This window comes from Phyllosticta citribraziliensis (assembly GCF_038025025.1).
Source record: "Phyllosticta citribraziliensis strain CPC 17464 chromosome Unknown J3D65scaffold_9, whole genome shotgun sequence".
Lineage (NCBI taxonomy): Eukaryota > Fungi > Ascomycota > Dothideomycetes > Botryosphaeriales > Phyllostictaceae > Phyllosticta > Phyllosticta citribraziliensis.
Genome location: NW_027117346.1, coordinates 1369181 through 1394064, shown reverse-complemented (window position 1 = coordinate 1394064; position 24884 = coordinate 1369181). Strand labels below are relative to the sequence as shown.

The following is a 24884-nucleotide window of genomic DNA, read 5'->3' as shown; positions in this document are numbered from 1 at the left end:
AAACCCGCCCTGCTAACCTTAGCATCCCGCTGCTGACAGACTCAGGAAACCAACCCTTAAATTTTGAGTCTAAAGATGTCGCTACGAGTCGAAACCTCACTGTGTAGCCTGAGAAGCGTCAGACAAGGAGTCTTGCGAATCTGGGGTGATGCTATCCATCACTCTGGAACTCTCTGGTACGGTTGGAGCAGGCGCGCGCACCGTTGCCGACTTGTGTTGAATAAGAAACCACTCGTCGTGTATTGAAAGCGTTCTTTCTATTTCGGTGGTGACTGACGAGTGGTAGCTGACGCAACCAAGGAGCAGAGCTGTCCAAACCCAACAGAGAATCGGAAAGCGTGGGAGTCGACACGCCTACCCCTTTCCTGTTTTTGACCATGGACTATTTGATCAAAACTGGAAGTTGCTTCGTAGAAATCTTCTTGTCACTTCCCAGGACGGGTGCTCAACTCAGCGAAAACTGCTCTTCACGACTTCACCGGACAGGACAGGATGATTTGCTGGCGGAAGCTCTGATATCCTATTGTCAACGATATACTACGTTCGTCGTCACCTTGTCTATTCCGCATTATATTCAAGAACCAAGGAGAGAAGCCCACATCCTCAGCGAAAATGCAAGAAAGAGAGACCCCTGAGTTACCCGTCCCTTCACCGAGTGCTCCACACGGCGCAGGATCCTTCGAGGCACACCTGCATTCATTTCAGGTTACTTTAAATGCTGCACACCCGCATTCATTTCAGGGTTCTTCAAATGCGGCATTCCCGCATTCATTTCAGGATCCTTCAAATGCAGCACACCCGCACTCATTTCAGGGTCCTTCAAATGCGGCACACCCGCATTCATTTCCGGGACCTTCAAGTGGAGCCTACGAAACATTCTGGAGTGAAAGCGATACACAGGAGGACTCAGACACACTCTTGTCCCTGCGCAAAACCAAGGAAGAAGACGTCAGGCTTCCTCCGGAGGTCGAGAAACTATTCCAGAAGGAGCAGCCTGCAGCTCTCTTATGCAGTCCGAATACCAGCTGGCGAAGACTCACGTCGTCTGGGGAAACACCCAGCTTTCTAAACGCTACATCGCTTGGGGAACATTATAAATTGACACAAGAACTGCAATCAGACGCGGAACCATCAACGGTTTTGCGGAGGTTCGTTGTAACCGTATACTTCGACGTCATATCCGCACTTTCTCGCCCGAAGAGATACACGAGACATGTCATCACCAAGAGGGGCATTTCGCTCGTCGCTGCGGCCATCAGAGAAAATTCAGAATTCAGCAGCGCGAAAATTGCACGGCATCTTTGGGTGTGGGCAAAACAAGGGATTGTGTTCCGTCAATTTGCAAATAAGCTAGGCGGCACAGCCTGCTTTTTCTTCATGCCCGGCACCGGCCACACGAAGTGAGTCAATAACCCCGACTGAACGTGGAATTTGCCCTTTTGACGCTTCAAAGGTGGATATACGATCTTCGTCGAGCAGAAGACGACGAAGTGGTCGCCATTCTTCGGAGGCATGGCATCGCTTAGAAGGCGCAGAATCCTACAGTGTCAGCCATTGCTTCTCAAGTCGAAAACATCCTGAGGGCGCCTTTTCAGTCCCTTTTTATGAAGCACCAATCCGAACCAGCCGTTGAGGACGACTCTCACGCCGGGGAAAACTCAGCACAGGATGGACCCAGCGAAGACATGCAAGCCCAGGCACCTTCAGAGTTTTACGACGAATGGGACTAGGAGCTCGAGAACACCTCAGAGTTTCACGTCGGGGAAGACTCAGCACAGGATGGACCTAGTGAAGACATGCAAGCCCAGGTACCTTCAGAGTTTTACGACGAATGGGGCTAGGAGCTCGAGAACACCTCAGAGTTTCACGACCAAAGTGGACAGGAGCTCGAGACCACCTCAGAATTTCGCGACCAAAGTGGACAGGAGCTTAAGACAAGTACGGGTAAGCATGCGAGCTATGTAATCATTTAATAAAGCTCTGACGGCAAACAGGAGGCAACATTCTGCACCAGTTGGTGGAATGGGGTCAAAGCCTGGATGATGTACTGTGTTCAATGGAACAAGACGGCTCTCTTTTGGATCAGATCGGTGCTCAAAATGCAGACGGTCGTTCTCCTCTCCGCTTAGCCGTGGAAAATGGATTGACCGAGGCAACGCAGAGTCTGATAAACTTTGGGGCTGATGCAAACGAGTATTTTCCTGATCCACTTCTCCAAGTTGCGATTTCCGGCTATGGCTCGCAGGTCCACGATCCCGACCGCTTGGGAGTTGTTCGTGCTCTGGTCGGTGCTCGGGTCGACATCAACGCGCAAAACGCAGGGGGATGGTCTGCTTTGCACACGGCAGTCTACTTAGACCTGGTCGAGGTTGTCGAAGTGCTCATCGAACTTGGAGGACGTGACCTCTCAATGGATCTCGTGACGGATGGAGGTCAGAGTGCGATGGACATGGTGAAAAGCGTGGCCATGTTCAACCTCTTGCAAGAGTTCAGCCTCTTGCAAGAACTCGGCCTCTGGCAAGACTGAAGGCAATGACCATCTGTTTCATTGGCTGGGTTGACAGTGTGGCGATGGTCATCTGGAACGCTGATACCCACGCATCATGACAATTTGTGTGTAACTTTCCAAATCGGGTCACTTTCCTGATTCACAGAATGAGAGAACTCACTCGCTACTTTCCGGGCTTGAACTTCATACAATCCAAGGGCAGCATAATCGTATCGAAGTCGTCTTCCACATCCCAACTCGGTTTCTGCAGGAAACTCCGAAACGGCTCAATGCGCAGACAATGCGTCATGACCTGGGGAAGCTGACACTCTCGCGGACTGCGACGTTGTACCAAAAAGAGCCGTCGGCCCAGCATTCGCGCATGAAGCAGATAGCGCGTGTGGGCGGTCGCCACGGACCGTCTACTCCTCTTCCAGTCCGCCCAAGAAGATTTCCATTTTGGCTTCGTAGTCTTTTTGTTCTTCCTTGTTTCACTCGAATGGCCCAGTGCCCGAAAGCCACCACGGAGGGGAGCAGGATCCATTCTTTTTCGACGGCCAAGTTTGTGTTCTGAAGGTCTTGGTCGACGCGCATCTGTTTCGATTCGAAAAGGGAGGTAATTGAGGATAGGGAGATTCGAAAGATGCGGGTACTTTTTGGCTCCGAAACTCTTCAATATGCGAGAGCAGTGAGGCGATGTTGTATAGTAAAGCGTTTCCGAGAATCGAAAGAGCCTGCTCCCCACCAACGTCTGTCTCTCTAGACCGCAAAAAGATTGGGACAGTCGGCTGGGGACGAGGGAGACAGGCACGCCTGTTGTGCAGCGTTTGTGGGGTCAAGGCGTTTAAACAGTCTGCAAAGAGCCCGCAGCGCGCGTATCATAGGCCAAAGCGCATCGTAGTCGAAGCCGCGAAAGCTACCTTGGTGAGGAGCCTCAAGTTTGCATTTGTTGGGATTTTTTCCATGATGCGCAGTGTCGGGCGTTGGCAAGCGTCGGACGAGAGAGTGGTGTTGCTGCGTCGCGCGTCCGGAACAAGATCAAACTGGAATCCCGCAGGCTTTGCGTTTGACTGGTCGCATCAACGAGAAGGTTGTCGCGCAACTTGGGATGTTCGCTTCACGAGCGATCAGGCTGTTCATCTTTGCTCTGTTTGATCGTGTTGATCGGACAAGGCACACCTTCTATTTCCGCGACGTCGCGTTCTGTCCGTTCTTCCGGCCAGCAACTCACACACAACCGATGACGACGCATTTTCGCAGGCAGCTCAGAATTACGCTGTAGTCATAGTCAAGCGATGCCGTATTTTGGGATTTGGAGTCGGGAGAAATGGACGTCGTTGGCAGCTGGAGGTGCACGACTTGCGGGTGTGGCGCAGCAGTCGGCTCAAGCCCCTAGTGGGGCGCCATCATTTGGGCGATCATGACGCTCCGCGCCAACCCTCATTTCTCTTCAGCTACATCCCATCCCGTATCTTGAGCCTTCATGTTCCTATAAGCTGTTGGATATTCAGTCTCGCTTCATTCTTTGGCCTTGTTCATTCTCTCTCTTCTTGCGCTCCTTCCGCCTTAACTCTTAGCCGCATGTCTTCTCCGTCTTTCCTTCCGCGCCATCGCGCGCGCGTCTTCGTCTTTGCCATCGCAGTCTTGTTTTTCTTTTGCGTGCTGCGCACCCAATTTGCCAATACCGAGCGTCCTGACGCATCCGAAGCCCTGGAATTGGAGGATTCGGAGGAGACGACGGACTCGGGGTCTCATCTGCCTTGTCGGGCACTTCCCGGCGCAAAAGATGTCCTTGTGGTACTCAAGACGGGTGCCACCGAAGCAAGCGAGAAGCTGCCCGTCCATTTCAACACGACCTTCTCCTGCACTCCCCATTACGTTCTGTTCTCGGACTTGGAGCAGGACATTCAGGGCCACGTCGTCCACGATGTCTTGAACGAAACTGATCCATCGCTTCGGGAGGAGCACAACGACTTTGAACTCTACCGCCAGCTGCGGAAATGGAGTGAAGACGGATTCCCGGACTTTGAAAAAGATTGGGATACACACAAAAGTGCCTGGAATCTCGACAAGTACAAATTCCTTCCACTCATGAAAAAGGCCTTGCAAACGCGTCCATCGGCAAAGTGGTTCGTCTTCATCGAGGCCGACACGTATCTTGTGTGGTCCAATCTGCTCTCGTTCCTTCAGCAATTTGACCATCACAAGCCACTCTACATTGGTGAGTCTAGTCTTTTCCACTCGGCACGGTAGCTGACTCTTAACAAGGCGGCCAATCCTACATTCGCGGCACCTGGTTCGCCCATGGCGGAACTGGCTTTGTCGTCTCAAACAAGGCCATGAACATGATTGTCGCCGAGTATACTTCCAAAACGGAGCGATACAACCAACTTACCAAGATGGAGTGGGCTGGCGACTTTGTCCTCGCCAAAGCATTCAAAAATATTGACATCCCCTTGACCAAGTCCTGGCCCCGTCTTCAAGGAGAGACTCCGTACACGCTCGACTACACCGAGCACCATTTCTGCTACCCCGTTGTCTCTTATCATCATATGCCACCCGAGTGGATCGAGAAAATGTGGGACTATGAGCAAGCATGGTTGAACAATAACGAATCTGTAAGTCCAGTCGCTGGTGCGGTCCCGAACGCACCGTGTGTCTAACAAGCGAGCAGTCAACATCGCCCATATGCCACCACCACATCTTCAAGCACTTTATCGCCCCCGAGCTCGTCGTAGAGCAAAGGCAAGACTGGGACAACATGGCCGGCGACGCCGAGCCGGAGGCAGTCCAGTCTGCAGAAGCTTGCCGGCAGGTCTGCGAGTCGCAGTCCGACTGTCTGACGTGGGCTTACGTGGACCCGGCGTGGACATGCAAGACGGCCAATGTGGTGCGCTTGGGCGAGGAGAAGCCGTCGGATGGCTCGCAGACGACGACGTCGGGGTGGATGCTGTCGAGGATCCGCGATGCTGTTGCGAGCATGGACGCGCAGTGCAAAGGGGATGGTAGTGAGAAGTTTGCATTGAGCTAATCTCGAGAGTCGAGTGTCTTCAATGCCGCGCCACAGGTCGAACCACTTGTGCGCTTCAACGACGATCAGGAGGCAGCATTCAAGCTACCAAAAGCTGGAGTACTCAGTTTTGCCTCGTTCATTCAAGGCCGGTCTCATTCTCCACTTCCAACCCTTCAACAACGCTTCGCGCAGAGAAAACACAATCATGAACGCCAATCCCGCCATACGATTTTCCCGCAACGCGCAGCCTCCCCGCAAAACTCGCAAGCAACCACTCGCGCACTCGCGCCACGCGAGCATGATGGCCCACCGTATACTGAGGCAGCGCGTCCCGCTGGAGCGTCGCAACCGCCACCACAGGCTCATCCACCAGCCCGATATGCCGTCCAAGCAGCTGCTTCGCCATGGCCACAGCTTCGTCCCGACTGGGAAAGCGTTCTTCTCCTTCTCCTCTCAAGCCCGACATCGAGCGCTGCGACGCGGCAGACCAGTAGTGGCCTCCCAGAACCACGCTGATCTTGGTGCCGCGCGGCCCGGCATCCTGCCCGTCAATGGCGTCCGAGTCGAAGACGACGGCGAGCGCGCGCTCCGGGTTCCAGCAGTGCGGGATGCAGGCTGGGATGAGGTAGCCGAAGCCGCGGTAGCGGTGGTTTGCGGCGGGAGAGGCGTAGAAGAGGGTCACGATCATGACGGAGTTTGATTCTTGAGAGAGATCCGGGTGTGTTGGGGTAGGAGACTGGGGGTTGGAAGTCATGGAGAGGAGAGAGTTCAAGGGCGTAGTTGCGATGACGTGCGTGAAAGTCTGAGTCTGGGTGGTGGAAGAGGAGCGCGCCTACGGACTGTCAGTCAATTGCGAGGGTACTTCGGCCAGACAGTCATACCGTGACCAATAGAGTACCGTCTTGACATTTGGAAATGCTTTCCACTCTGGAGCCTTTCTCAATCGATATGACGTGCGCTTTTTCCTGAAGGGCTGCCTCCAGAGCCCTTGTCAGGTCTGCCACGCCGCGCTTGAAACTGAACCAGGCCACATCTCTGAAGAGCAGCTTTTCCAAGTCGCCTGCCGTTCCCTTTCGCAGCCTTTCGAGAAGTTCAGCCTCTCTCTTGCGTGCGTGGCTTGCAAAGGGCTGCTGCTCCGCGTTCTCAAGACGCTGTCCAGCTCCATTGCCAAACTTGTGATCTTTCCCGAGAATACTGGGACACAAATGACCTAGAAGCATCTCCCCAACAACTCCTCTACCTAGTCCTCCTCGCTCTTCCGCTCTGGTTTCGGCGTCCCACATCCCGGGCAGCAAAGTCCTAGCGCTCAATCGATCAGCATCGCCGGCATACAGACCATGAGCTATCAAAGGCGCAATGACGTGGTCAGCAATCCTCTGGCCAAATCTTCGCGTCGCAAATGAGCGGATGCTCTCATCGCCTGCTTCGGCGACATTTTGAGGACGTTGAGCCAGGAAGGTGTCGCGAAAGATCCCAGAGACTCCACCATCGAAGAATGGATGTGTGAGGATGGCGTGAGCAGACTTGAGCCCCATGACGATAGACTGAGGATGAAACATGGGCCGCTCCGATATCGAGTAGAACACGTCGACAGGGGGCAGTGGGACAGGAGAAGGCGGGTGGAAAATGTAGCGCGAACATGCCGAAACAGAAGACCGAGGAGTGAAGAGCAGGTTTGAAAGCGGGAGATGCTTGCCAAGAGAGTTGAGCTGTGGAATTTGCGTCGTTCCATTAGCGGGTTGCGTAGAGCCACGACAGGCAGACAGGGCACCGTACCAAGTCGACCGTAACGATTGATCGAGCCGCGTTCGCACGAAGGGTGCGAGGGCCAGTCTCGCAGATGATTTCTCTACCTCCGCCTGCGTCAACCGCCAAAGAGTCGATTACGCCCCCAAGTCGATTGGAAACTTCGAAAAGGGTGATTTGAGCTTGTGGAAATTTTCTGTGCGCAAAGAAAGCAGCCGCCAGCCCCGTGATCCCGCCTCCCAATACGGCGATGCTCTTGACAGCGGGCTTCTGATGAGTTCCCTTCGCACTGAAACGTCGTATGTCGAAAAGAGCAGGATCGTAGGCAACCATAGACAACGTTGGCAAGCCGTGCCTCCTCGAAATTGCCGGTCTGAGCATGGTTCCGTGGTATGTGGACTTCATTGTGTTGTCGTGATACAATGGAACAAGTCCTCCTCGAAACTTGGAGCTGGCCTCTCACTAGGAGGGGCAGGAGTTGCGGGCGTCCGATATAAGCGTCATCACTGCAGAAGAGGGAATTTTGCCCTCACCAACTGCGGGTTGAAGGCCAAAATTGTGAGCCATCATATTCCGAATGTGGCCGAGCACCATCGTATTATTTGGAGACGGCTGCACCGATCCGATGCTGTTCTCCATAGCCATCACCATCGAAATGGGTCCAGCTTTTGCTTGTTTCTTGTTGGGCCATATTGGGTGTCGAAGCCAGTTGTAATCTTCTGATCTGGCTTCAACTGCGAACCAATGGTTCCTAAATAGAGCCCCAGGACCAGGAGGCTTCGGCTCTTTGACATTGACTCGCGGGAATATTTCTCTGCTTGCAATCAACTTCCGCTTCGGCGTGCCTTGGCTAGTCGGTCCCTCCGAAATGCCGTGAGCCGCTTAGACGGTGAGTCGAGTCGGGTATCCGTCAAGTCTGGCAAAAAAGTCGTACCAAGCTGGTTGTGCAGTCGTGGATCGTCGAGACTCCTTCACACGGATCCCAAGCGGTCTTCCTGTCCTGTGTCGCCAGTCTCCAGGCTTTGGGTGACCAAGAGTCTTTCATTCTACGCGTGACGGTTCATCATAACGCGGAAGAAATAGTGGGTAGTTCTTCCAACAGCCACGGCCACTGCAAGTGTTTTGACCCCAGGGAAAAGTCTCAACGAATTCCGAGCCATATCATGATTCTGGATACAAGTGAGTCCAGCACTGGTCGAGTTGTTTCTCACTGCTGTCGTAGACTCGGTACGCTAGCCTGCTTGGGCAATTGTATCACAAAACCTTAGTTGCATCAGGATTCACTTCTGCAGTGTCTTGCGGCTCCTGGCAGCTTTAAATTACTTGACGGAACGACACTTGGGTTTCCTGCCTAAATTACACAGCGGGGAAACTTACTTGGGAGTGGTCCAACGTAGTGCCAATCTTGCGCAACGACACCGGCAACCGGCCCGTGCCGTACCGCAACACCAACCGTTGAAATTCGCACGACAACCCCGCGGCTCTGATGGAATATGACCAGTCGTAAGTACGTAGGGAGGCGGGAGCATCCTCATTCTGAAGAATGGAGTGGCGATCGTCGTCATGACAGGAGGCCCTCGTCACACAGACTTGCTCCGGCAACGCCGACGAGTGTCTGTGGATCTGAAGCCACAAGTCCAAGTTGGAGTCACGTAACTCGTACTGCATTTGCTCAGGTACCGGCTCGCCGATCACATCTGGTGTCTACTTCGCTCAAGATCGGACTGAAGTGTATAAAAAAGCCCTCAAGCACCCTGTTTCTCAAATCATCAGCCAGATTCCACTCTGTTCAAGATTCACTCACTATACTTTCACGATGAAGACTGTCTTTGCTGCCTTCCCGCTGTTTATTGGCGCCTTTGCTCGCGCCTTCAAGCCTGCTCTGGAGACTTTGACGGTGCCTGTTCCCACCGAAGGATCGGCATTCACCAGCACCGTTCCTGCTTGTGGGGAAACTGTTTCTGCATTCGTCGTGGTCGCAGTTCCCAATGGAGACTTTGTTCCGGGAACTCAGACCATCTTCCTGCCTCCACAAGCCGAACCGACTACTTCGACCTTCATCAACCTCTCTTTGAACGCCACCCAAGTTGTCGTCGCCACTCCGCTCGGTGGAACTTGCGAGCCATTCGCTCTTCCGAGTGGAACTTCGACCGGTCCTGATACTTCTGCGACGTCCGCATGCCCTCTCAAAGGCTGTGCTGCAGGCGTCAACAAGGCCGGCCAGTCCGTCATCGAGGCCATCAACAAAGTCACTCTTCTCTCGGAAAACCTCCAGCCTGCGGCGAAACAGCTCTTTGCAGATTCAACCAGTGCAAACGGCAGGCGTTCTGAGCCTGGCTTTCTGGACACTCGAGCCCCACTCACTCCACTCACCGATCTTTTGAGGGGATTGCGCGAGGTCATCAGCACATTGACACCTGCGGTTCCGCGCATCACGGTACTCCCTCCATTTCCTCCAGGCTGTGATACGGATGCAATCGTGGTCGCATTGACTTCGTTTGTTCGCGTTCACCAGGCTCTCTTGAACATCATCATCGGCCGGTCTGGATTGCTGGAGAGTAGCCCTTTTGCCGAGGCCGCCTACGCCGCCGAAGTCACGGCCTTTTTGAGTGCGGACGGAGGATCTGCTTCGCTCGAAGCGCGCCAGTTCAACACCGTCGGCTCAACGATTGCGGCCGTCTTGCGCGGTGTGGAGGGTATCGTTGACCAGCTCGCATTCGCCCTCATCGACCTGATTCCAGCGCGCTCCGAGTGCGCCAAGGGCCAGAAATCTGCGATCGATGGTACTTTGGACGAGGCTATCGATGCCTACGAGTAGACATTGGAAGCACCTTGCAATTTGGAAACCCCTTCGCAACCTTTCTTTCCCTCCTTCACACGACTTTGTTGCTCCGGCGATCAAAACTTTTTCTCTGCTTTTTCCTTCTGAATACATCTGCACGTCGAAGACATGGTCTGGTTGATCGAAACGCGAGACTGCACTGCTCGGCGAATCCTCCGCTCCAACATGTCCACCATCAGACGGGAGAGAAAGCTTGGTGAATGATTAGCATAGCTGTTAGTGGAAAGCAAATCAATGAAATCTCAGCATTTTTTGACGCTCTGGTCATCATTTGCCGTCGCGTCGACATGTTTGTTGTTGCTTGGGCTGGGCGGGGCATCTGACGGTCGCTTTGTCCGCCTCCGCTCCGCTCCGCTCCGCCACCGGAGAAACCAATCTTCCGTCTTCCGCCCCTCTCCCGCTGCGACTCCCAGCCACCAGTCGTCTGCTTCACACCGTTCATCCCAGCCACCATTGCCTACCATCGCCGGTCACCATCTCTGCATCACTGCCGCACTCTTCGGCCGTGCCGCGCCTTTCGGTTTTGGTCGAGTCTTTCGCCATGCGCCTTTTGATGTCATAGCCCACACTGCCGACCGAACGAAGCCCTGACGCGACCGCACTCTGGCCTTGCCTTCCACTCTACACGGTTTCTCAAATGTAATTCCGACAACACATCTCCTTCACAGAGTCAGAGCTGCTCTACAAAGCTCGGTCGGGTGGATGGGGTAGGTCGCGGCACATTGCAGAACGAATCCACAGATATTCGCATCGCGCGGATCATCGTGCTTGTCTGCTGGGGCTCAAGTTGGAACTTGAGAGTCTGCGAGCAGGCCATCCTTCCAGGAACCCGGAGGCTAGTCTGAAATGTCTGTGCCAAAGGTCTTGGGGTCTGTAGGGGCCATGCGGCTCCGGTCGTGGATTCTCTCGGAACATCCAGAGTTCTAGCGGTCCGGCATGGTCGTCTTCTGCAGAGTTAAGGCTGCTCAGAATCCAACATTCGCAAAGCCTGGGCGGGAGGGATTCTGCGCTGAAATGCGCAGGGTGTCTAATGCGATCCATCTTCGAGTTGTTCGCTGATTTTCATTTGCAGATCATCACATTGAACTCCCGTTGACTCTCACCTTGATCTCTGCCATCGCTCCGTAATGGCTCATCCTTCGTCGAGTGGCTCCCTGATATCGAACGCTCCCGCCGTAGCGCAGTGGAACGCAGAGAGCGGCGAGCAGCGATTCGTCGGCGATAAGTCTTCCGGCCCAGCTATACTCGACGTCAGCTTTGATGAAAAGTCCCTCTGCATGTATTGCAGACTGCGGGTTTCTGTGAAGTTGAAGAGCTCCGACAAAAAGGTCCCCGTGTACCACTTGCTTGAGCCCAACCATTTTCTGGATCTGGAAATATTAAATGGATTTGTGCCTGAGAATGTTGTCAGCGCTTTTGTGCATGGTGATAAGTGTTCATCGTCGGAAGACATTGTTGGATTGCGGATGACTCTCCATGCTCCAGGCCATGTCATTGGTCCAAAGACTGCAACTTCTCCCAAAACGGCGGCGTCGCGAAAAATTCTGGAAACCCTCTTCTCGCTCGGCCAGTCCAATGCGCTCATCATCTACCTACCCTTGACTTCTATCAACGCTTTGCGACTAGAGCACATGCGAAGGAGCCTCCTTGATGGCCTCCTCAAATTCGACAACCACATCATCGACACGCTGTATGCGGGTGAGGGTGGTCGCTGCCTACAGAGTCTCCAAGACCTCTCTGCGCCCGATTCTTTACGACTTTTTAATGAGAAATTGGAAAGCCCGCCGCCCTATGTTGAGGCGACTTCGCCCAAAACACAGAGTTCACGACGGCGAAAACGTGAAGATGGGTCACCGCATTTATCTACGGATCCTACACAATGCTCTTCGGCAAAGAAACCACGAGAAGAGATCTCAAGCCAATCCCCGAAGGAGGCGCCACAGCTCATGGAAAATCGAGAGTCTTGGCAGGAGGCTTTGGCAGAGCACGCGAAACAGTTCGCTTTGCTTTCTGAACAAGTAGTCGCCCTGCAAACTGTGTTGCATGCTCGCCGCAAAAACACTGCGGATGCTTCTACTCAGACCGAAGAGCTCCCGAATTTCGAGGCCCCAAATGGGACGCAGGAGTCCTTGAGTACTGTCAGCACTGTTGAGGACGGTGTTGAGGATCGCCTTGAAATGGCTGAACGAAGTATAGCTGCCCTGAGAGGGGCAGTATGCCAAATCCAGGAATCCCTACCCTCTCAACTCGACGATACCGTTCATCGGGCTGTCCAGGAATCCACTGAAGCATTTGATGACCGCCTGGCTATCGAACTGGACGACCTTCGCTACGAACTGGATGGCGATACAAAGGATAATTTTGAAGACCAATTCCTGGATGCCAAAATCGAGCTGCGGGACTTTGTAAGCGAAGAGATGAAAGACGTCGAAGAGAATATCAAAAAGAACATCAAGAACGCTGTTCGGAGCGCCGCCCTCGAGATCGACTTCGAAGATTGACGAAATCAGCCATGGAGTTTCAGGGTCTGGTCAAACCCGGAACTGCAGTATAGCTTCTCATACTGCTCCATCGCTTCGGAAATTCAGTTGCATGTCTCCCGGAGATGAGCAAGTCTGCATGCATCTTGCTTAGACTGAAGTCCATTTGGATAAACGGCCTCATGCAAAGGCGACGACCGACCGCACGGCTGTCGGCTCCCATGTAGTTGGCTCCACATCATGCACGAGGTTGGGGCCCGCCTGGGCCTTGCAACGCCTCTCTCTCCACGTTGCCGAAAGTTTTAACACCACGAGCCGCACTAGCGATCGATTCTAGGGCCAGTTCCGGCCAGCTGCAGCGTTTCCCTTTTGCGTCGCTGGTCGGTTTACGGACAACGCCCTAGTCAAGGCAGCACTGCGACGTCATCCGCAAGCCAAAGCCTCTTCGTGATGTCCCTGTCTCCCGCACGAAGAAGAGCCATTCAACCTTGATGCGTTCAGCTGGCGAGAACTCGAGCAGTCCAGCTCGAGCAGCTTCCCTGCTCCACATGCATCACTTGCAGCTTGGCTTGTTCAAATCTGACGTTATCCGAATGAGCTCGGTGGCCTCGAAAATCGACACTGGGTTACTAGGAGACGGCGAGACGCGCAATCAATCCACACAGCCCCCTTTGAGGCCTTGGATGCATTTGGAATCGGCTTTCAGGCTCTAGATTTGATCTTGAAATTTATAGAACAAACATCTTTACAGTCTACACAGACAAGAAGCAATAGAAACGATTGATCAAGTTCTCCATCATTCGACCCCGCCAAGACCAAAATTATTGGAGCAATATCCCAAACAACGACAAGAGCAGCGCCAGGTACCCAACACCAGGACCAGCACTTTTCAAGATGGCAACAGCTCCGGAGGTGGAGCTAGCTTGCGATCCAGATGCCGTAACTGTGACCGTTGCCCCGCTTGAAGATGCAGACGGAGACTCTCCGTCGCACCCGCTTTGGCAGCCCTTGTCCGCTTCGCAATGGAGGGATGTGCTTCCACAAAATCTGGGAACGCCATGAGATGAGGATTTAACAACATTAGTCCGGACCTGGCTTACCCGGAAGAACTGCAGCACTGTCCATACTGATAGACGCCGTATCGAGCAAAATCATTGGGACCAGCGTCTTCGTTGCAGATGGAGCCGTTGAATTGGCTTCCACAGCGCCCGTCACAACGTGGACTTGTGCCTTCGCCGGCCCAGCTACATGCTGGGTTGCCGAGGGTAGCATTCGGTACTCTGCAACTGCCAAATTCGTCCTGGCAACCTGAGCCGCAAAATTCTGCTGTTCCTCCGCATTGTCTGGTGTTTGATGTCGCGTTAGTCCAAGCAAAGAACGCGAAATGTGGTCGACATACCCGAATTGACTGCAGCAAGGCGACACTCCGTCCGATTTACACATGAAACCGGCAGACTTTCCGCATGTTGCGCTCACGGTGTCCACTGGGTAGGGACTTGACCCCGTTGTCGATGCATTCCACGACAGAGTGGTGTTAGCGGCTCCAACGACTTGAAAAAAGTGCAACAAACAGATTGCGCACAGAATTGACTTGAGAAACATTTTCGAGACTGTTCTGGATGCAAAACAGAAGATCGGCGGCCGTCTTTGCGGCCTGCGGCTCTTTCAGCCTTTTGAGCAGATGTCCGCCACAAGGCCATGTCCTTGCAAAAGACATTTTCTTCTCATGTTACCTCTTCAGATGCAGTCAAAAAAGCCATGTGTAGGCTACAGGTAAGACAGTCCCGATTGCGAATGCATCTGGCTTAGACCCTTGTTTCTGGCTTACCGAGACCTCAGCCTCTACGAAGAAGGACACTTGACACGAACTTGGGCATTCATGAAAGTATCCTGATTTTACATTGGCCACAACTTTGCACGGTTGGTGAAGAACCAGGTCTCAGGTCTACGTTTCAGGCACTCTGTTACTCGTCGCAGCCGGCTGGGGCGGACATGGCACCAGCTCGCCACGTCCTCCGCGCCCTGCAGCTGTGCGCGATAACGCAGGCAACGTTTCCCACAGGGCCAAGTGGCGACCCACTCCCGCGCCAAGTACCGACACATCGGCCACAATTGCTCTAATACGATTCTCCCAAGAGTGCCAATGCCCGGCGTGGGCTATAGTCTGATCAATATTCACAGCCCTTGGCGTCGATGTTGTAGGGCTTCGAGCTCCAGCAACTGCCAAAAACAAGTTAGCGTTTGGCGTTCAGTAAGGTAAGCTGCAGCTGAGGGCCTTTAGCCTGCGGTGATCTTCAGCCTCGTCGGTCAGTGCGGGGTCCCAGCATCTGTTGATCTGTGACCTTGTTGAACTGTCTTGGATGCGATTGAGAGTGGTGGATTGCTGGAGGCAGAAGGTTTCCAGTATGTTGTATCATTTTCAAAGTGATTACAATCTATTTACAAGAATAGTCGAGAATAAGAAACGCCCAATCAATATCTTCGAGACGAATATGGCAACAACAGCCGAGCGGCTCCTCAAACAGTCGACGCTTCTGCGTCAAGAAACGCGCGGATGATCAATAACATCTGAACCACCAGACAAAAGATAACAACAGAGTACAGCTCACCCATGATCCTCTCTCGTCTCCTCGATAATCGGCGGATGCTTCGGCGACGCGTGCGGGGCGAGGAATCTCGGGGTCAAAGGTGACGAGGCCTCGCTGCTGACGGCGCTGTCACTGTCCCTCGGAAAAGACATGCTATGCGGCGAGGGCGACGATTTTGGACTGCCGTGGGCTGACACGGATAGTTCCGACTTTTCGTCGCCGCCGCCCCCATGCGACGGGGCTAGTTTCTTGACTCTGGCTGCAGCCACCATGGCGGAGCGGCGCAAGCCACGTGGTGATGATGGAGCGGAGCTGCCATCCAACTCGGACATGGTGTCGCCGACGTCACTTCCATCCAGCTCGGGCCGGATGTGCGATGCGTCGTCGCCCTGGAGCTCAGAGGTCCCTCGCCCTGTGTCTTCCAGCTCAAATGCTTCGGTGTTGACAATGGAAGAGTAGCGCGGTGGGTAGACCGCTCCTGCAATTGGATCGCGTTAGTTGAGGCTTTGATCTTGTGGTGAGAGTGTCTCAAACCTTTGATTCTCACGGAGTCACTTGCTGAAAGCTCGGGCTTGACTGCTGGTATCTCCTCGGCGGGAATGTCGTCCTTGGTTTGTTTTGCTCGAGTCTTGCGCCGATGTCGAAGACAGAACCATATTGCTAGTCCAAGGATGAGGCAGCCTGCCACTGCTCCGCCAACAGCCGCTCCGATGACCGTTCCGGTGCCATGAGAGTCGTCGCCGGAGGAGGGAGTTGAAGTCGCAGTCGATGTAGCTGTTGTCGATGGTCCTCCGGTGGGAGAGTACGGGCTTGCTTGCGCCGCGTTGTTTGGTAGAAATGCCGCCGCGAGATCGCTCTGAGGACAGCCTGTGGTGTTTCCGCAGGGGGATTCCGTACAGCATCCCCAGAACGGCGGTGACGTGAAGTTGCAAGTGTAGAAATTGCCAGCGTTGCATGAGAGGTCCGGAAACTCTCCGTATTTCGACGAGTCGAAGGTCGCCTTTTTCAAAGTCCCATCGCCGCATCCGACATCATTGCAGGGGTCTTTGGTACAACAGCCGACAAATTTTGTTCCACTTCCGCAGGAATACCATTCTCCTCCGTCCGGACAACCGAATCCGTAGTCTTCGCGGGCGAACAAGTGATTCAAAGACATCAGGAATAGAGGATCATGCTGAGAATAGCTCGAGTGACGTCGAAAGCGGGGTGAGAGGGGGAGCCCGAAAATGGCGTTGGTGCGGGTATGAATTGGAGAGCAGAGAGAAAGAAAGAGTAGATGATGCGGGAGGGTGAGAGACTGGCTGACTAACTATTGTTGGACTGAGGACATCTTTCGCTGCTGGAATCGCACCAACACGGGTGGCAAGTTGACCAGGTGTTTATTCATACACGCTCCAGTCGGATTGCTATCAGCATTGCCATCGGGATCCGCGGCGAGAATGCAGCTTGCTTCCTGTCGAGGCTCTGTTGGTGCAGTAGGTTGGGGGCCGCCGCGACTGAGGCGCTGTCTCGCCGCAAACCGTACAGTTCAAGTCAACCTGCCGAGCGTGGCTGTTCAACACTGTCAGAGCACCCAAGATCTCACAGTGGGTTTGCGCGAAAGGATGGTGTATAGCCATGGAGCAGCAAAATACGCGTGGCTGAAGCTGTCCGACACCGATTGGAAAGAATCCCTGGGATGAATGTTCGCTTTTCGCTAATATCAGCAGACAATAAGGAAGGAGCGCTGGTATTACCTCGTAGTAAGCTGCAGTCAGCGTGGCTTGCAGAGCCTGGAAGAACCGTTAAGGCTCTGATATTCTCGGCATTCTTACTCTGCACCATCACGCGCCTCTTCGTGTTGCCCATTTTTGGTCGATGACGCTGAACTTGTCGATTGTGCGATCCGCGGGGTAGTGCAGAGTGTCCATGTTTCTGTCTCGAGTCGCCCCAAACAGGACTTCTTGTTGCGTACAAGTTGGTTCTGTCTGCACATTTGTTTTGCGACTCTAGATGCCCCTCTTTGCGCGGGGTTCTTTGTGTGGCGATTGAGCAACCGAGGCTTGGTGAAAAAGTTGTGACACAGCAAAGAAACGGGAAAGCAGACGGGGAGCTTTCATACACTCCAACAGTCGGGACAACTTAGGCCAGAATTATGTGAACGCAAAAGTCCGCAGAGCCAAGATCCAACTCATCAAAATGTTCTAGCTCATTTTTGCCATGAAGCCCGGTCCTCAAGCCGAGTCAACGGAAACGTTTCGATACTCCAGTACCTGCCCGTGCATCTGCACTGGTCAAGAGACAGCAATCTGATTGCTCATTGTCTGATGGCTGACCGAAGCTTCCGCAAAGACGCAAGGGAACAAGCGATATGAATCAACGACACATGTTGGAATGCGAAAGTCACAAGATGTTGTTCGTCATAACGATTCTCTGTTGGTTCTGTCCTGACAAGCAAACTCTGTTGGGCAAACATGGCATAAAGAACTCAGTTTCTCTATTCGGTGAGGAAACTGTCCAAGGCGCCTTCGTCAGCCTTTCCGACCAGATCTTCATCTTCAAGGCTCCATTCTATCGAGGTTCGAGCATGAGCTTGAGTTCTTCGTCATCGTTGCGCCGAAGCCGCGACTTCAAGGACTCTGCAATCGTCTCCATTCCCGACAGTGCATCTGTCGCTCCGGCCTCTTCGTAATCTCCCTGGATTCCATGAAATAAAAGAGGCATGAGCGAAGATTTCCACAAGGAGTTTTTCGCGCGCTTCGTGCTGACCATGGAAAGCTGAAGAAGCAGAAATGTCCCCAAGGCAAGAGCAACCGGAAGGATAAACCACAGCCAGTCGACATGAATGTAAGTCTCTGTCTTTGTGGCGTTGCCAGAAACCTGAGTGATGTTGTCGCTTCTTCGCAATCGATCGGTCATTTGGTCTGCCATATTTTGAAACAAAGCAGAAAGATTCGAGGACTTGTAGAGCGTCCGGTCGAGTCCAAATCTTTGGTTGCTTGTTGCACCTGTAGGAATCTCGAAGCTCATCTCTATGTTCAAGAGACTGGTGAGAAGATTTGAGGTGTCTTGGTGATTGGAGACACTGATCTGATAGCCGTCCCCATCGTACGAGATCACTGTGTAGAATTGCTTCCCGACGCCCGTTACTAATGAAGTGTCCGTGCTATTGGCAGCAAAGTGCAGCTCGATATCAACGCTAGAGACTGGAGCGGCTTCTGCATTCTCCATGAATTGGGCCGGGTAGTCTCGCAAACACCAAGAAAAGGTGCACTGTTGGATTTCCGCATCCTCTGGAAGTGGGATATCGTTCGTCCCCGTAACGACAGGGGGAGTCCGCAAAATAATGGATCGAGCAATTTTTGCGTGTGTGGGAGAGACGCCAGTTCTGACGGTGGAGTTAAGCATCGTGTACTGGAACAGTCCTTCCGTCTTGGATTCTGCACTCAAAGTCATACCGTCCTTTGTGGTGTAGCTGCAAGTTTTGACTGAATCATTTTGCTCCTCGGTGTCGGGAGAGCAACTTCGATTGCATTCGGCTGTGATATTCAGACAGCTTGAACAGACTCCAAGCGTGATAAAAGGGTCCCATGTGCAATTTCCGGTGGGACATTGCAGGAGCGAACCGGATGACAGCCCGTAGGCACCTGCGAAAATCGCACCTTGCATCTGATCGTCTCTGGATTCTGCAACATGTCAGCAATTTTTCGTCCATTCAGCAGAAGAGACCTACCAGAGTCGAAGGTTGATCCAGACTCCCGCACTATGCCGGCATCGTAAGCGTATGCGCTTGGTGTTGAAGCCGTGGTCCCAACAGCGGTAATTGACCTCGAGGGATAGCTGATGATTTGCTGGGTAAAGCTATCAAGAGCCAGCGCTGCGACAATAATGATGCAACCCAAGGAGGCGAGAATGGTGGGCTTTTTGAAATGGAAGTAAACGAGGAATGTGAATGATCCCCAAGGCCCTCGGCTCGCGTCATCGAAACGTTGAAGATCGGTCAACCGGCGGGAGCTGCTGCTAAAGTACAACCACTTCAACTGGCTGATGGATTCAGTGGCCGGCAAGATTAAAGATGCCTTTGCGATGGCCGCTGGAATCGATATGAGAGAGTTGGGACGGATTGGCAAAGTCCACCAGTCGAGTGGCTTGTCGTCGATTTTGTACAGAATACCAGCCATTGCAGCCAGGGCTATGAAAGACATGGCAATGCTCAGCGTTTCCCAAACCCACGCATCTCGGATCAATTTCTTGTCCAAATAGCGATTCCTCTTTTTCTCCAGTCCGATCTCGAGAAGACTGTTGAGTTCCGGCCGCCGATTCTGGTGGGAGTTTGTGGACTGAGCAGTGTTTGTTTCGGGGCTTTTGGCTCCTGTAGCCTCGCTGGATGCCCGCAGAGCATCCTCCACCTCGCTGATCATGGTAGATTCCGAATTCTGTGTTGACCGCGCCGAATTTGTTCGGGGCACTTCCGTCGTCTGCCGGACGAGACGGTCGAGATCAGGTTCAGTCGACATTTTGATTGTAAAGAGGAGATTTTATCGTTCACAGCCCATAGCCTCGTGGTTTTTGAAGTTTCGGCGGGGTTGCCCAAGGGGCTTCTCGTAACACGTGGGGGCCAGCCCTGTACAAGACATACCACCCATCGTGCAAGGCTGAGCTGTCTAGTGTGCATGTTGACACCATTTTACTATATTTAGGCCAGAGGAAGAATGAGAAAAGGTAATTATACCATCGTACTTGATTTGGAGAAAAAGTGAGCGGGAGAATGGGAAAAAATCGACAGTCTAGTTGAGAAGATACCTTGCATTCGAATGTCTGGCCCCAGAGCAGAGGTAGTATCGCCTCCTTTGGACGCTGTGGAATAGTCTCTCCATCTTGAACAATATTTCCCTTTTCACTACGTGCGAGGAGAGGTTTTGCAGGCTGATTGTGGAGCTGGGAAAAGGTCTTTGCCCAGCAGAGGAATTGAAGCTTCAATTGTGCAGCTGCAATCCTGGACCTGCCGGCAATATCCATTTGTAAATAGGGTCCCACAGTGGCTGCCATTTTGTAGGGTACTCTGCGTGAAAGTACCTGCCCCGACCTCTGGTATTGAAGCTACAGTAATCTCACCAAGCTTCTCGATTTGGTCTGAAAAGGTCTCCTGGGTATAGTGCGTGAGACGTAGGTTGAGCCATCGATGCCCGTTGCGAAGCTCAGGCGGGGGAGTGAGTGCCTTTTACAAGATCGCATCCAGGGCATGAAAAGGTCCACTCTGCATTTGCGGCGCCAGGTTTGATGATTGGCACACCAACGATTGGTCGGACTTTCCTTTCAACCCCAACCCTCGACTTTCCAGCCAGCCTTCCAGTTTCAAGGACTTTCTGAATTTCCAAGCTAGGGATCGCCTGCCGCAAGTGCATCACAGGGAAGCTTCGCCAAAACGACCCGCACAGATTTTGCATGTCGTCCTACTCTGGGTAAAGTTCGTATGAAGGGAACTTTTCCATCGTGTGATCCAGATCTTTGAATTCTGTCTCGGAAGAAAGTGTGTAAAGATATCTTTCTTACATCATTCGAATCGAACGGGCTCTATTCAAGCAGAAGTCACAGATTCTTTCCGCGGCCAGGAGATGGAGATAGGCAGCAACATGACCACATTGTCTGCAGTCTCTCCGGCTGAGCTCGCTGTAAAGGTCTTCGCAAGAGATGAAAGATGCCACTTCAACACTGAGAATAGCCCGAAGAACAATGGAGGCGTGTTTGACCGTGTCGACGACCTGCATTGCGCGCTTGTTGACGCGTCGAATATCTGTCAACGTGCGGAGGTCGAGCTTCACGAGAACACTTTGACGAATTTCAAGGGGGAGCTTTTCGAAATCGCCCAAGTCGATGTGCTCCGCATAGTCATCGCAAACATGACGTCCATTGTCGAGAGGGCATTGATCCACCAGACGCCCGTCGAGCTCCCTACTCGTTGCATACCTGTAGGTTGGAAAGACGCGGCTGGCAGCGATACGGTCAATCTGGATTGAATCCGTGCTCATAGCAAAATCGACGGGGCAGAGACTTGATCAAAAAATGATAGGCGGACGAGGGTATGGTGTCGTACGACGCGTCACTTGCCAACGACGACGTGCCTTGCCTGCCTTGGTTGGTGGTTTCGCGTCCGGCAAACCTTCGGGGATTCCATCATTGTGCTACCATGACGCTATCTCCGAAGGGTCGAGCGCCAAAGTCCGCACGTCGGACGTCCTCTTACCCCGTCGACCACGATGCGGGGAAACCACCATGCCATCCACTGCGTCGAGATTGCTGTGTTGCTGTCCTACAGGTACTTAACTCCAAAACCTTGATCGCCGTCGAACTCATCCAGAATTTCGAGCTAGCTGAACACACATTACGAGCCCGTCGTACACCACCGCCACGCTATGCGCCATCCCGTCATCGCGAGCTCACTCCGTCTCTTCTCCAGCCAGATGAAGCCCCGTCTCGCCGTACTCTACCAGGCGCTCGACCCGCCTGTCCTCAATGGCGTGCAAAAGCCCAAGAAGCCCAACGGCTACGTCGACTCTTGCGCCGACATAGCCTACACTGTCGCCCGTTCTGGCGGATTCGCCGTGGCCACGCCCGCTGCGACACCAGATCCAGCAAAAGACGCCGACTGGTCTTTTGGGGATGACGAGGCTGGCATCTTGGACGCAGTGCGCGCCGGCGCGACGCACCTGTGGGCAAACACGGTGCTCTTCAAGGAGCACCCGCTGCAGACGTCTGCCGCGTTGGACGCGCACCAGGATGACGTACGCGTCGTGGGACAGCCGCCCTTGTTGGCCGAAACGTACGACGACAAGGCGCTGGTGAACCGCATCTTGAAGGAGCAGGGTCGCTTCACCATTCCCGTCTCCTGTTTGGCAAACGCGGGCGACGACCTCGCGGCTGTGCTCGAGCGGGAACAGCTGAGCGGGCGTCCAGTCATTGCGAAGCCAGTTCGTGGGCGCGGCAGCCATGGCGTGAAGCTCTGCCAATCCCTCGACGAACTGGAGCGCCACGTCCAGAGCCTGTGGAAAGAGTCTCCGTCCGTGATATTGGAGGAGTACCTCGCGGGACAGGAAGCCACCATCACGGTGATGCCGCCGTCGGCAGAGCGGCCGACGTACTGGGCCATGCCCATTGTGACCAGGTTCAACCACGTTGCAGGCATCGCGCCGTACAGTGGCGTCGTGGCGGTGACGGCTAACTCACGGACACTGACTGAAGAGGAAGAGGCGGCAGACCCGACCTACAAGCAAGCATCTCGCGAGTGTGCCGGCGTCGCAGAGTTGCTCAAGACCAAGGCCCCAATCCGAATCGACATTCGGCGATTCAGCGACGAGCCGGGCAGCCCCTTTGCACTGTTCGACATCAACATGAAGCCGGTTGGTCCTTTTTACACTTGGTGCTCTCGCTTTTTACCTCTCTCTCCCTACTGACCATCCTGGCTTCTAGAACATGACTGGACCGGGTCGACCTGGCCGGGAGGACCAGGCAAGCCTGTGCGCCCTCGCCGCCAGCGGTCTGGGATGGGACTACGCCAAACTGCTGCAGGAGATTCTGCAGTCGGCGTCGACGCTCCGGGAGCTTCGTTCGGCGAAGCTCGACTAGATCTCACCTAGGCTTGCTTGCCGCCGTCACCAAGCATATCTCAGATCCCCCGATACGAGCAAGTGCTTAGCCACCACGTCTCTCAGATTCATTTCCTAGCGCGGGCTTTTTTTGCATGGACGGCGGCGGCGGTGTCGCGTGCATTGCCTCAAGCTTCAGGTGCCTTTTCTCAATTTCCCGGGAAGTACTGGACATCGTTTTTCCCGTTCCCGGTCCTGATGGGTGGGTGTGCCATCGTCCCGGTAAGTGTGGCTTGCTTATTCAAGCAGGAGCGGCGGGCGAGACGTCCAGGGCACGCGCACGGTAAGCAGTTGGTTGCAAGTAGAGTAAGTACCTCGGTAGACAGCCGCAGCCGTTGAGCGCGGCACGACCAAATTTCGGAATGCCGTCCTCCATTATTGCCCACAACTGGTCTATCCCCTTCACGTGCGCCAAAAGTACTGTAGCCCGGCGGCACGACACCCTCCATCACCATCCCGCAAAAACTATGTATCGTCTGATGAGCAGTCGCGCACATGCTTCAACCAACAAGGTACAGCGTCGGCGGACGGACAACGATATCAAGCAGAAGCAGGGTCCGCACGATCTATATTTGGCAGAGCTCGAGCTCGCATCCCTGACCGAAAAGAAGGGATCCCGCCAGTAAGCTTAACGCTGCACGAGCCTGCTGCCCCGACTACTGCGTCTGGAAAATTCGCCAACCCGGCCGGCGGCTGGCGGCGGCGGCGGCGGCGGCGGCACGACTCGACCAACAACAAGCTTTCCCTTCTCCCTAGTCCCCTGTGGTGATAATATTGCGACCAACTTAAAAAATTTTGGCGGATGTTGTGTTTGAGATGGCCTGCGTTGCTTACTGCGGTCGGCATGGTGAATTGATTGCGTGCTGTGGTTTCGCTGCTGCTGCTACTGCTGCTGCTACTGCTGCTTCTAAAGCACAGGAACAGTATCCTGTTGGTCTGCGCCGTCGTGTCGCGATATACGCAGGTAGGTATTTCAAGGTAGGTTGGAGGAAGGGATGGATTAGCTTCCGGTTGGCAGCCGGGGGGGCGCAAGGAAAAGAAGGCTTGGGCCAAATTTATTGCGCTGGCTGTTTGCCTGCAATGCTGCTATTTCAAGCACGTAAAAAGGCCCGCCGCGCGCCCAACCACTGCATCATCCCTACATTACCTACCACAGTCTACAGACGATTCTGTGGAGGATGGTGGTGGTCATGCGGACTTGGTTGCGGGTGTCGTTAATGGATTGACTGGTGTCCGAGGCAATTGGGAAAGTGAGTGACGTGCCGTGACATCACGTCCAAGGTCAAGGCAGAGGAGCGGAAGGGACGAAGGGACGAAGGAACCGTTTGCGGTGGTGTTTTAGGTCGGGCGCACATCAAACGCACGTCGCGCAGACTGATTGCCTGAATAGGCAAGGTAGCCGAGACGTCAGTGTGCTCGATTGGTCCATATACGTGAACCCTACACACCTACCGGTACAATGTGGGATGGCGATAAAAGTCGACGCAGCGCGGCATCGGCGCAACGGAGCAGCAAAACAAGATGAAGAGATGATTGAGGGGAAAGAGAGGGGAGAGAGCAGCACATGGACAGCTACGTTGCTGCGCAGGGAGCTGAGACACAAACACCATGCATGCATCGCAACATGTGCGCCCTCTTATCACCCGTCGTCCAGTTGCCCCTCTTCCTGCACGCAAGCACTCTGTCTGCGGCTGCCATCCTTGACGAACGATGCGCCCACCATCCGTCAGAAACTCTTGTCTCCTCCGCAGTGGAGACCGCCGATGATGCATGCTCGCAAGTATCCGCATTTGCGTATATGTTCCGCAGAAGACAAGTGGACTGCCGCCCGACCGACCCCACCGTAGCAGCAGTCGCGATAGCCGAGGCGTGACAGGCAGTTGGCGAAGCACCCAAGCGAAATATGCACGCAACAAAAAAAAAAAAAAAAAAAAAAAAAAAAAAAAGGCCCGCAGCAGCCTTACATAGCAGCAGAGCGGCGGCAAGGTTGTTGCGGTGGCCAGCCAGGGCAGAGCAGAGCAGGGCACGGCAAAGCAGGGCATCTCGGAAGTTGGAGGGGGGGCGCGTGCTCTCACGGCAATACTTCGCAATGCAATAATGCAAGC

The 24884-nt window shown here is 53.8% G+C and overlaps 11 protein-coding genes across 11 annotated transcripts; 7 read left to right on the top strand and 4 right to left on the bottom strand.

The window, feature by feature from the left end:
- Nucleotides 1-612: 612 nt before the first annotated feature.
- On the top strand, nt 613-1939 carry J3D65DRAFT_660587 (uncharacterized protein; the record flags this gene model as incomplete). The annotated part of the gene is made up of 2 exons (XM_066802576.1): nt 613-1400; nt 1454-1939. The coding sequence occupies 2 exons, from the start codon at nt 613-615 to the stop codon at nt 1524-1526; spliced, it is 861 nt and encodes a 286-aa protein (XP_066653246.1). The 3' UTR covers nt 1527-1939.
- A 61-nt stretch (nt 1940-2000) lies between these two features.
- On the top strand, nt 2001-2654 carry J3D65DRAFT_632751 (ankyrin repeat-containing domain protein). The gene has a single exon (XM_066801051.1). It carries the CDS (start codon nt 2057-2059, stop codon nt 2525-2527), a length of 471 nt encoding a protein of 156 aa, XP_066653245.1. The 5' UTR covers nt 2001-2056; the 3' UTR covers nt 2528-2654.
- Nucleotides 2655-3900: 1246 nt separating this feature from the next.
- J3D65DRAFT_476699 (uncharacterized protein) lies at nt 3901-5561 on the top strand. The gene is made up of 3 exons (XM_066796548.1): nt 3901-4709; nt 4757-5106; nt 5163-5561. Exons 1-3 carry the CDS (start codon nt 4070-4072, stop codon nt 5517-5519), a joined length of 1347 nt encoding a protein of 448 aa, XP_066653244.1. The 5' UTR covers nt 3901-4069; the 3' UTR covers nt 5520-5561.
- A 76-nt stretch (nt 5562-5637) lies between these two features.
- On the bottom strand, nt 5638-7580 carry J3D65DRAFT_557425 (uncharacterized protein; the record flags this gene model as incomplete). Its single annotated transcript, XM_066797308.1, has 5 exons — nt 5638-6309; nt 6383-6617; nt 6705-7045; nt 7094-7210; nt 7278-7580. The coding sequence occupies 5 exons, from the start codon at nt 7578-7580 to the stop codon at nt 5638-5640; spliced, it is 1668 nt and encodes a 555-aa protein (XP_066653243.1).
- A 1391-nt stretch (nt 7581-8971) lies between these two features.
- J3D65DRAFT_632745 (uncharacterized protein) lies at nt 8972-10336 on the top strand. Its single transcript, XM_066801050.1, has one exon. It carries the CDS (start codon nt 9064-9066, stop codon nt 10063-10065), a length of 1002 nt encoding a protein of 333 aa, XP_066653242.1. The 5' UTR covers nt 8972-9063; the 3' UTR covers nt 10066-10336.
- Nucleotides 10337-11820: 1484 nt separating this feature from the next.
- Nucleotides 11821-12708, top strand: J3D65DRAFT_632737 (uncharacterized protein). Its single transcript, XM_066801049.1, has one exon. The coding sequence runs from the start codon at nt 12036-12038 to the stop codon at nt 12588-12590; it is 555 nt and encodes a 184-aa protein (XP_066653241.1). The 5' UTR covers nt 11821-12035; the 3' UTR covers nt 12591-12708.
- Nucleotides 12709-13091: 383 nt separating this feature from the next.
- On the bottom strand, nt 13092-14318 carry J3D65DRAFT_476759 (uncharacterized protein). The gene is made up of 3 exons (XM_066796549.1): nt 13969-14318; nt 13670-13912; nt 13092-13616 (listed from the first exon to the last, which is right to left on the bottom strand). Exons 1-3 carry the CDS (start codon nt 14169-14171, stop codon nt 13391-13393), a joined length of 672 nt encoding a protein of 223 aa, XP_066653240.1. The 5' UTR covers nt 14172-14318; the 3' UTR covers nt 13092-13390.
- An 832-nt stretch (nt 14319-15150) lies between these two features.
- Nucleotides 15151-16570, bottom strand: J3D65DRAFT_476924 (uncharacterized protein). Its single transcript, XM_066796550.1, has 3 exons — nt 16468-16570; nt 15692-16377; nt 15151-15635 (listed from the first exon to the last, which is right to left on the bottom strand). The coding sequence occupies exons 2-3, from the start codon at nt 16311-16313 to the stop codon at nt 15175-15177; spliced, it is 1083 nt and encodes a 360-aa protein (XP_066653239.1). The 5' UTR covers nt 16314-16377; nt 16468-16570; the 3' UTR covers nt 15151-15174.
- Nucleotides 16571-17707: 1137 nt separating this feature from the next.
- On the bottom strand, nt 17708-19653 carry J3D65DRAFT_669877 (uncharacterized protein; the record flags this gene model as incomplete). Its single annotated transcript, XM_066803237.1, has 2 exons — nt 17708-18822; nt 18870-19653. 2 exons carry the CDS (start codon nt 19651-19653, stop codon nt 17708-17710), a joined length of 1899 nt encoding a protein of 632 aa, XP_066653238.1.
- Nucleotides 19654-20769: 1116 nt separating this feature from the next.
- On the top strand, nt 20770-22759 carry J3D65DRAFT_669876 (uncharacterized protein; the record flags this gene model as incomplete). Its single annotated transcript, XM_066803236.1, has 3 exons — nt 20770-21105; nt 21526-22533; nt 22604-22759. The coding sequence occupies 3 exons, from the start codon at nt 20770-20772 to the stop codon at nt 22757-22759; spliced, it is 1500 nt and encodes a 499-aa protein (XP_066653237.1).
- Nucleotides 22760-23595: 836 nt separating this feature from the next.
- On the top strand, nt 23596-24037 carry J3D65DRAFT_605206 (uncharacterized protein; the record flags this gene model as incomplete). Its single annotated transcript, XM_066798340.1, has 2 exons — nt 23596-23757; nt 23798-24037. 2 exons carry the CDS (start codon nt 23596-23598, stop codon nt 24035-24037), a joined length of 402 nt encoding a protein of 133 aa, XP_066653236.1.
- Nucleotides 24038-24884: the final 847 nt, after the last annotated feature.

What these genes read in the sequence shown, in the direction of transcription:
- J3D65DRAFT_632751 (XM_066801051.1), top strand. Translation starts at nt 2,057, where the DNA reads ATGGAACAAGACGGCTCTCTTTTGGATCAGATCGGTGCTCAAAATGCA.
- J3D65DRAFT_476699 (XM_066796548.1), top strand. Translation starts at nt 4,070, where the DNA reads ATGTCTTCTCCGTCTTTCCTTCCGCGCCATCGCGCGCGCGTCTTCGTC. An exon ending in TCACAAGCCACTCTACATTG is followed by an intron (nt 4,710 to 4,756) that starts GTGAGTCTAGTC and finishes ACTCTTAACAAG; the next exon opens with GCGGCCAATCCTACATTCGC. An exon ending in GGTTGAACAATAACGAATCT is followed by an intron (nt 5,107 to 5,162) that starts GTAAGTCCAGTC and finishes ACAAGCGAGCAG; the next exon opens with TCAACATCGCCCATATGCCA.
- J3D65DRAFT_632745 (XM_066801050.1), top strand. Translation starts at nt 9,064, where the DNA reads ATGAAGACTGTCTTTGCTGCCTTCCCGCTGTTTATTGGCGCCTTTGCT.
- J3D65DRAFT_632737 (XM_066801049.1), top strand. Translation starts at nt 12,036, where the DNA reads ATGGAAAATCGAGAGTCTTGGCAGGAGGCTTTGGCAGAGCACGCGAAA.
- J3D65DRAFT_476759 (XM_066796549.1), bottom strand. Translation starts at nt 14,171, where the DNA reads ATGTTTCTCAAGTCAATTCTGTGCGCAATCTGTTTGTTGCACTTTTTT. An exon ending in CCTTGCTGCAGTCAATTCGG is followed by an intron (nt 13,913 to 13,968) that starts GTATGTCGACCA and finishes ATCAAACACCAG; the next exon opens with ACAATGCGGAGGAACAGCAG. An exon ending in CAGTGCTGCAGTTCTTCCGG is followed by an intron (nt 13,617 to 13,669) that starts GTAAGCCAGGTC and finishes TGGCGTTCCCAG; the next exon opens with ATTTTGTGGAAGCACATCCC.
- J3D65DRAFT_476924 (XM_066796550.1), bottom strand. Translation starts at nt 16,313, where the DNA reads ATGTCTTTGAATCACTTGTTCGCCCGCGAAGACTACGGATTCGGTTGT. An exon ending in TGACTCCGTGAGAATCAAAG is followed by an intron (nt 15,636 to 15,691) that starts GTTTGAGACACT and finishes ATCCAATTGCAG; the next exon opens with GAGCGGTCTACCCACCGCGC.